This window comes from Triticum urartu, unplaced genomic scaffold (assembly GCF_003073215.2).
Source record: "Triticum urartu cultivar G1812 unplaced genomic scaffold, Tu2.1 TuUngrouped_contig_4629, whole genome shotgun sequence".
In the NCBI taxonomy this organism is placed as follows: domain Eukaryota; kingdom Viridiplantae; phylum Streptophyta; class Magnoliopsida; order Poales; family Poaceae; genus Triticum; species Triticum urartu.
The window spans coordinates 1-9,799 of NW_024115232.1; the positions used below are offsets into that span (position 1 = coordinate 1).

The 9,799-nt window shown below is 46.5% G+C and overlaps 1 protein-coding gene across 1 annotated transcript; it reads left to right on the top strand.

Moving 5' to 3' along the window:
- Window positions 1-48: 48 nt before the first annotated feature.
- On the top strand, window positions 49-1,014 carry LOC125528094 (probable membrane metalloprotease ARASP2, chloroplastic; the record flags this gene model as incomplete). Its single annotated transcript, XM_048692606.1, is given in 1 exon segment — window positions 49-1,014. A coding segment is annotated over 1 exon segment (835 nt), but the record flags the coding sequence as incomplete, so codon positions are not given.
- Window positions 1,015-9,799: the final 8,785 nt, after the last annotated feature.

Genomic DNA, 9,799 nt, shown 5'->3' on the forward strand with positions numbered 1-9,799 from the left:
GTCCGGTCGCGCCCGCGCCGCCCCCCACCCCCCCCGCCCCCCCCCCGGCCCGGACCGCCTCCTCGTCGTCTCCGCGGGGGTCATCGCCAACCTCATCTTCGCCTTCCTCATCATCTACGCCCAGGCGGTCACCGTCGGCGTCCCCGTCCAGGCGCTGCTCTCCGGCGTCCTCGTCCCCGACGTCGTGCCCGGCTCCGCCGCCGCGCGCTCCGGGCTGCTCGCCGGCGATGTCATCCTCGCCGTCCCCGGCGCCGCGCCGGACCCGTCCGTGCCGGCCCTGGTCGACCTCATCAAATCCAGCCCCAACAAGAAGGTCCTCCTCAAGGTGTCAAGAGCCGGGCCTGCGGCCGGGGACAAGCCGCAGTTCCTCGACCTCACCGTCGTGCCGGACACGAGCGTCGACGGGACGGGGCGCATCGGCGTGCAGCTGTCGCCCAACTACCGGGCCACGCGCGTGCACCCAAGGAACGCGTCCGAGGCCACCGTCCTCGCCGTGCGCGAGTTCAGGGCGCTGGGCGGGGCCGTGCTCGACGGGCTCCGGCAGACGTTCCTCAACTTCTCGCAGACGGCGGAGAAGGTGTCGGGCCCGGTCGCCATAATCGCCGTCGGCGCGGAGGTGGCGAGGTCGAGCGCCGACGGGCTGTTCCAGTTCGCGGCGATCATCAACCTCAACCTCGCGGCGATCAACCTGCTGCCGCTGCCGGCGTTGGACGGCGGGACGCTGGCGCTGATCCTTCTGGAGGCGGCCCGCGGCGGGCAGAAGATCCCCCGTGAGATCGAGCGGAGGATAATGTCGTCGGGGATATTGCTGGTGCTCATGGTCAGCATGTTCCTCATCGTGCGCGACACGCTCAATCTAGACTTCATCAAACAGAATATGTAGATTCTTTTAAGTCCGAGAGAACATTTTGCAGTAAATCTGTTCCTGTTTGTAAGACGAAGCCATGCATGTATGTATCTCTTGCACAAATTCTTACAAAAAGCAACGGAGATAGTAGAACCGATTTGCAACCATGTATACTCTGCCTCAAGCCATACTCTGCTTCCAGTCAGATTGCATATCTGGTAGGAACGAAGGTTTTAGACGACTGAAATTGCCTAATTCTGGTTCAATTTGCGAAACAAATTTGCTAGATTATCACTACTATTCTCTCAAAACATATGAAAAAGAAAACAAGCACCGAGCTGCACAACACTCAGCACCCCAAACAAGCCTGAAAAGAAAAGCCTACATCTGACTCCACAGATGCCTGATACTGATAATACCGGAACCTGATGACTCCAGTACATAATGCTTCAAGTTGCTGCTCTATAACTCTGGATGTCAGGATTTCATCTCCCAGCGGCATCAATATCAGAACTGGAGGCATTCGTCGTATCTGAGCCAACATTAAGAAAAATACCAGGTGCTTTTAGCAATATAGTCTTATTATTACAAAGATGCCAAGAAATGCAATCAATTGGGAAGGGCAATAAAATAGAAAAGGCAAGGGGTTCAAGAGAATTACTAGAAAAGGAGAAAATCGCAAGTTGCTGCTCTATGTTATTACATAAGCTCGAAGTTGCTGCTCTATGCTCGAAGTTGCTGCTCTATAACTCGCAAGTTACAAGGCAAAACAACTTCAAAGCAAATAGCTAATACAAGCCAAAATCCAGCATGATAGCTTCTTTGCTTTATTCTTACGATAGTCTCAAAATAATGACGAGCATATCCCAAAGATGAGAAACATATACTTCTTGATCTCCCAAGTGCCACAGGTTTTCAACTGCATGGATAACAGCTTGCTAAAATAATTATAATAACATAGCACACTACTAATACCTGCATAAGGAAAGCCTGATGATTCCAGTACATAATGCTCCAAGTTACTGCTCTATAACTCAGACGTCAAGGTTTTATCTCCCAGCGGCATCAATATCAGAACTGGAGGCGTTCGTCACATCTGAATCAGAACTGGAGGCATTCGTCATATCTGAACCAACATTAAGAAAAATACTGGGTGTGTTGAGAAATACAATCTTTTTACAAAGATACTAAGAAATGCAATCAATTGGGAATGACAATGACCATACAAGCATGCAAGTTACAAGGCAAAATAATTAACTTCAAAGAAAGTAGCTAATACAAGCCTAAATCCAGCATAATAGAACATTATGGTCCTGCTTTGCTTTCTTCTTACGATAGTCTCAGTATAATGACGAGTATATCCCCAAGATGAGAAACATATACTTCTTGATGTCCTAAGTTCCACAGCTTTTCAATTGCATGGATAACAGCTTGCTGAAACAATTATACTGACATAGCACACTAGTAATACCTGCATAATATATAAATATGACACAGTCCTATAGTGTAACGCCCACGATGCGGCTATATCTCCCACGTGTCGAAGCACGACTTAGAGGCATAACCGCATTGTAAGCAATGTCGCAAGTGGGGTAATCTTCACACAACCCATGTAATACATAAGGGAAAAAGATACATAGTTGCCTTACAATCGCCACTTCACACAATTGCATGAATAAAACATTACATTCATACAGATACACTCAAGGTCCGACTACGGAACCAAAATAAAAGAAGACTACCCCAAATGCTACACAGATCCCCGATCGTCCCAACTGGGCTCCACTACTGATCGACTGAAAGGAAACAACACAAAGGACAAAATCTTCATCGAGCTCCTCCTTGAGCTCGGTTGCGTCACCTGCACGATATCATCGGCACCTGCAAACTGGTTTTGGAAGTACCCGTGAGTCACGGGGACTCAGCAATCTCACACCCTCGCGATCAAGACTATTTAAGCTTATAGGTAGGGTAAAAGGTATGAGGTGGAGCTGCAGCAAGCGACTAGCATATATGGTGGCTAACATACGCAAATGAGAGCGAGACGAGAAGGCAAAAGCACGTCAAACATTACTCCAACACCGTGTTCACTTTCCGGACTCCGCCGAGAAGAGACCATCACGGTTACACACGCGATTGATGCATTTTATTTAAGATAAGTTTCAGGTTTTGTACAACCGGGCATTAACAAATTCCCATCTGCCCATAACCGCGGGCACGACTTTCGAAAGTTCAAATCCCCGCAGGGGTGTCCCAACTTAGCCCATCACAAGCTCTCACGGTCAACGAAGGATATTCCTTCTCCCAGGAAGACCCGACCAGGCTCGGAATCCCGGTTACAAGACATTTCGACAATGGTAAAACAAGACCAGCAAGACCACCCACTGTGCCGACAAATCCCGATAGGAGCTGCACATATCTCGTTCTCAGGGCACACCGGATAAGCTAAGCGTACGGGAGCCAACGTAACCCAAGTTGCCAAGGGACAGCCCCGCACGGTGCTCTGGGTTGGACCAACACTTAGAGAAGCACTGGCCCGGGGGGATTAAAATAAAGATGACCCTTGGGCTGGCCGACCCAAGGGAAAAAGAGGCTATGTGGCAAATGGTAAAACCAATGTTGGGCCTTGCTGTAGGAGTTTTATTCAAGGCGAACTGTCAAGGAGTTCCCATTATAACCCAACCGTGTAAGGAACGCAAAATCAAGGAACATAAAACCGGTATGACGGAAACTAGGGCGACAAGAGTGGAACAAAACACCAGGCATAAGGCCGAGCCTTCCACCCTTTACCAAGTATATAGATGTACTAATTAAATTAGAGATATCCCAACAAAATAACCATGTTCCAAACATGGAACAAGCTCCAATCTTCACCTGCAACTAACAACTCTATAAGAGGGGCTGAGCAAAGCGGTAACATAGCCAAACAATGGTTTGCTAGGACAAGCTGGGTTAGAGGTTTGGCTTAGCGATATGGGAGGCATGATAAGCAAGCGGTAGGGATCGTAGCATAGGCATAGCAAAAGAGCGAGCAACTAGCAAGCAAAGATAGAAGTGATTTCGAGGGTATGGTCATCTTGCCTGAAATCCCGCAAGGAAAAAGAACGAGTCCATGAAGAAGACAAACGGGCGTAGTCGAACGAATCCTCACAACACGGAGTTAACGGAACCAACCCGAAGAAGCAACACCGGAAAGAAGCAAACCACATAGTAAAACATCCACCACATAAACATGGCATGATTCACAACCAAGTATGATGCATGTCCGGTTTAAAGATTCATGACATGGCAAAGTGCACAAGCAAAACTACAAGTTAAGTGGAGCTCAATATGCAACGAGTTGCATATTGACGAAACACCACAACAAGTTATTTAGTTCGATCTCGTTTATGTACCCAACAATATTAAATGTTGATTAACATGGCAAGAGGTGAAGCAAAGTAAAACTACCTATCTAGTCAAGTTTAAATGAGGCCGAAAACAACGAACAACAATTCCGGAAAATCCTCATATGCATATACTAGGTTTGGTACTGTTCTGCCCTAAACCATATTTTATAGTTGTTAAACATGCAAAGTGATGCCACCAAGTTAAGCTATGCATTTTTCTACCCCATTTACATATAAAGTTTGTTAGGTTTGGAGCTACGGTTATTTAGTTATGAATTAAAATATTTTAGCATGACATAGGAGCAAATTTAAACAAACAACATTTTAAACATAGATGAAAATGACATATTATGAAACTAGACACAATTTTAAGCATTTTTCACATATAAAGTTTTTACATGTGATGCTTAGTTATTAAGTTATTATATGCATGAGCTATGAGGGGTTTTCTGCAAAACAGCATTCCCTGGAAAATTAGGCAAATCCCAGAGCCTAAAAAAAATACTCTGGGCCGAAACAGCTGGCCCAACAACAGGAAGAAAGAAAGAAAAGAAAGGTGGGGCGCTGGGGAGCTGCTCACATCGGGCTTGACTGGGCCGGCTTGGATCTGGAAGGGAGCAGGCCGGGCCTTAGGCGCTGCGGCTGCAGAGGCGTTGGGCCTACGCGCGGTGCTGGATGGGAGGTTGGGCTTCCGATGGGGTGAGGTTGGTCCACGCGCTGACCCACAGTCAACACGACCACGAGAGCGAGCGAGCGGGAGGTTTGGCGCTGCGTGCGTCTCCAGGAAGAACAGGGTCACGACGCCGGTGCTGCAGGGATGCAGGCGAGATGGAGGGAGGCAGACGACGCAGATCCGGCGGGGACATGCTGGAACTGGCCGGATCCAGCAGCGGGGGTGACGAACGGGCGGTGGCCATGGCGGTTGAGGTCAACGAGAGGCTCGACCATGCCTTCAGGCTCCATGGTTCCTGCAGGGGACTCGGGAATGGTGGCAGACTTGGCGCGGCGCAGAATCTTGGTGGAGGACGACGAGCGGAGCTGGGCATTCGAATCCACGGGATCGAGACGAGGCAAGGGTCTCGTCCTCGTCCCCGAGTTCTCACAGGAACAGGGGAGGCGGAGGCGGGATGCAAGGGAGCGGCGGCGGTGAACTTGGCGCTCGGGATGGATGACAGGGCGCGAATCCGGTCCCCGGAGATGGTTCTGGACGGGGGGGGGGGACGAACTCGAGCTCCGGGCGCCATGGCGGTCTCCTGTTGCTGCGTGTTATAGAGAGAGATGGAGATCTTAGAGACAGGGAGAAGAAGAAAAGAGAGATGGACAGAGTAGGGAGCAGGGGCGCAACAGAGGCGGTGGTGCTCATCTCAGATGAAGCTCGTCGACGGCGACGCAAGGTGGAGGAGGCGGGTGAGCTCTGCTATCCTCGAGGAGAACAAGCGGAGGCACGGGAGTCTGGCTCCATGGAGGTGCTCGAAGCAGGGGATCCAGGGGCGCGGTCCCGTTGGAGCTCGAGGAAGGCAGTGGATCGATGGATTGGCTGGTGGGGGTGAGGTGAATCGGGAGTGGAGGTGGAGGCTGCCAGTTGGGTGGATGGGCAACACGAGGTGGATCTGGGAAGATCCCGAGGGGAATGGTGAGTGGGTGGCGGCGGTGCGATGGGACAAGGGGGAGGATTTTTAGGGTTAGGCTAGAGTTTGATCTATATATAGCAAAAAGGCTAAGTTTAGGGGCATTTGGACCCTCCGATCTTAATCGGACGGTCTCGGATAAATAGGCTAGGGAGATCAAATAAGAAAACGAAGACGTTTTGTAGATGTTAGGGGATGATCCGGACCCAACGGTGATGACCGTCCGAGTCGGGTTCGGGTGAGTTTCGGACACGCGCGAGGGGACGATGCACTGTGCAAAGAGGGGTAGGCTGGCCTGGCGGTCGGTAGTGAAATGTGTAGAGAGGCTTGGGCTGAGAGGAGAGGAAAGAAGGCAACCCGGCAACCGTTTCCGGAGACCGAAAACGTCTGACGTTTGACCGGCTATACTGCCGCTATAGTTATTCGTTGGGTCATCAAACGGACTCCGGACACGATGAAATTTGGCAGGCGGCCTACTGACAACAAAACAACACCGCACGCCAACTTTCAACCCATTCCGAGAACATTTTTCGGCCACTTATAAAATAATATTTCGGACATGCCGCGGGCGCGTGCAAGTGTGTGTGGGATCAGAACGAACAACGAAGAGAACTGGGGGAACCCGGACGAATGCAAGTTTTGAAAACATGATGATGCAATGCGGATGATGACATGGCAAGATGCGACACGCAAGCAAATGACAAGGCAACAATAGCGAATAACTGGAAGACACCTGGCACATCGGTCTCGGGGCGTCACAACACTCCACCACTATGAGAGGATCTCGTCCCGAGATCTAGAATGGCACCGGAGGGAAAACAGAAGAGAAAGAGAAGAGGTAAAACTAAGTTGCTTCTTTGACAAACGAGTGAAACCAAAGGACCTTGTGAGGTTAAACCAATTCGAGATAAGAATACATCAGAGATAAACGAAATTGAAAAACACTTCGTTAGGAAAAAGGAACAAGGATCATTACTAGAACCTTGTAGGTTGAAAGACATAAGAATAAAGGTTGCAATGAACAAGAAGCACATGCAAGCACTCCGGTTGAAAGAAGAAGCACACGGAACGATAAAGATCAATTACGAGAACACTCCGGTTAAAACAAGATAGAGAAGGAATAAGACTGATGTAATTTGGACAGCACTCCGACTATAAATGGAAGGAATCGAACATGATCTTGGGAAGATTTGGTGATACTTGATGAAATCAACAACACATTACCTCCGGAACTATTGAAAGAATGGCACAATGGGTAAGAACGATTTCAGGCGGCATTCTGGTTGAGAAGGGAGGCAAAACTTGACAGAATGGGAATAACTCGAAAAGCGGGCACGACACCCCGGTTAAATGGATAAGCAAAGGAAAGAAACATGATCTTCACAACTTGAGATGAAGAGAGAAGAGAGAAAACATCACAATGCCGCCGGAAGAAAATAATAGAAGATAGATCATTGGAATAAAAGAATTGAGAAGAAAATGCCAACTTCTGCCCCAATTGAGCTGGAAAAGGCATCTTTAGGAGAAAGGTCGAACGGAGTTGTTGGATTATCAACAACGAAATAGAGTAAACTTGTTGTGGTCCTATGGAAAACATCTCAAAACTATGAGGTGAAATTCCGCCACTAACGGAAATGATAGATTGGATTGATATCAACAAGGAGACGAGAATTTCACCGGGCGGATAAATGAAGAACTTGGGATATGAGCACCATAAATAGCAACAATCCTTAGAGAAAGCTTTAGGAGAAATACAATATAACTCCAACGAAGAGATTGGTGGATTTAAAATATCTCATTCTTGACAACATGTGGACCATGAAACACACAGAAATTGTCAAAAATGACATAATACCACCTCAAAATATAAGATAGATCGAATTGGACTTTGAGATGCAAGATGAAGAATGCTTGAGCTCCTCTGAAAAGAATGTTGATGAACACTTCAAGAAGGAATTAAATCCTTGATGAACCATCATGTAGCACCTTCATGAAGAACTCTGTTAAACAAAAGAATGATCAAACGGAAGGAAAGAGAAGTTGAAAACACAAGGTGAATCCTTGTACTGATTTAGATGAATCTCCGTGGTGAAATAGTTGAGAAAGGTTGGAACTCCGGGAAAAAGAGAAGATGAAACAATTGAAATCAGGAATTTGATGAGCCTCCGGAATAGGGAATTGAGTTCACTTGACGAAACAAGAATAAGAATTACATTATGCTTATCCTTCATCAATTTAAATTGATGACAAGCAACGAATTTGGCATACTACTTATTTTCGTTGAAAAGGATTAAGAGAGATATCGATAACTTGATAAGGTCTTCAATGAAACACCGGTAGGATTGAAACAACGAATGAATTGATATGATCACCAAGGAAGAGAATCTTGAGCAAACCACCGTAAGAATTGAAAACGATCAAAGGAAGATATTGAAGCACCGGGAAGAATTAACAAATGAACGAAGATGTTTGAGAAAATTTAGGTGCAAGTGAACGAACAGATCATGAACTGACTAGAGAATACTTGAGCGATGCACCGGTAAGTTTTTGAGAACGAGAGCTGAAAGCTGGAATGAATAATTATGAGCTGATAGGCTCCGGAGAATCAAACTGAAAAGACTCCTGAATTGCTCCGGATAGGTGGAAAGAATTCTCACAATTGAAAACAATTATGAGAGAATGGCAATAAGCTGAAACCATGAATCTTGAAGAGAAAGGAGCAAGATTTAGAGGACAAAAACTCTTCTTCGGTCTTCAAAGTCTGGGAATGACGATGAGAAACACCACCATGAATTGTTGAGATACTCTGGGATGATGAATAGAAAGGTTGAACCAATGATTTAAAGAATTTGAAAGATCTTGGAGAAATGCAAATGACTGATGATAATTCATTCTTACGTCAAACTTGGAAAAGAATTAGAGAGTAACTCTGGGAAAAGTTAGAAGAGTCAGGTAAGATCCTGGGAAAAGACATGTGGGTTAGGGCCCACTCAAAAGAAACACCGTTGAAAAGGTCGCTTGGAAGATAGATTTCACCGGTTGAATTAAAAGGCTTGAATGAGATAACAACCTCAGAATAGGTTAAACGAATGTAGAGTGGAAACACAAATCTTCGAGATATCTTCAGCACTCCGGAACAAATGAATAGCGAGAAGAGGATCGTTGAGAGGTGCACCGGCATGAGAAAGCATTTGAAACAAGGAAAGGAATATCATCAACACTGAAAACTTGAATTGAATCCATCGGAGAAGAAAAAGAAACGAGGAATGCTGAACTAGTAGAACATCTTCATGAGAACCACCGGGTAAGAATATTGACGGAAAAGAATGGAGAGACTTCACATCAATAAGCTGGATACTTGATTAAGAAATCCGAGTCCTCGAAGAAAAGGGTGGGAGGGTGGAAAAAACAAGGACAACTTGGGACGGATGAAACAAACAACATTGAGAAGAACTGAGATTGGATCTTGCAAATAGGAAAAAATGATAGGATCATCTTGAAGAGAATCACACCGGTAGAAAAGGATTGGCATGAGAATCTCGATAATCATGAAGGATTGGTATTCACAATGGAGTATGAGAACATCATTTAGGAAAGGTATGGAATCAACATTTTACTTCGAAGCAACTTGAATACCACAACTGAAAACAAAAAAAACAAAGGATTGGCTTGCAAAATAAGCCGGAACAAACATATGATAGAGATTTCGTCCGAATTGACTCCCGTTGCCGACCATGACTCATAGAGGCCGCCGCAACCATCGTTCTCCTCCTCGATTGGTAATGTGTGTATTGAATCAATTAGCAGTACATGTGCAGTTCCAATTTTGTTCACACCTACCCTACAAATTTCCTGGGTGCTATTGTTCCCATAAAAGTAATTGGTTATAGCCTCCATTGTCCAACAGAATATCAGCTTGTAATTGTGCGTCGCTC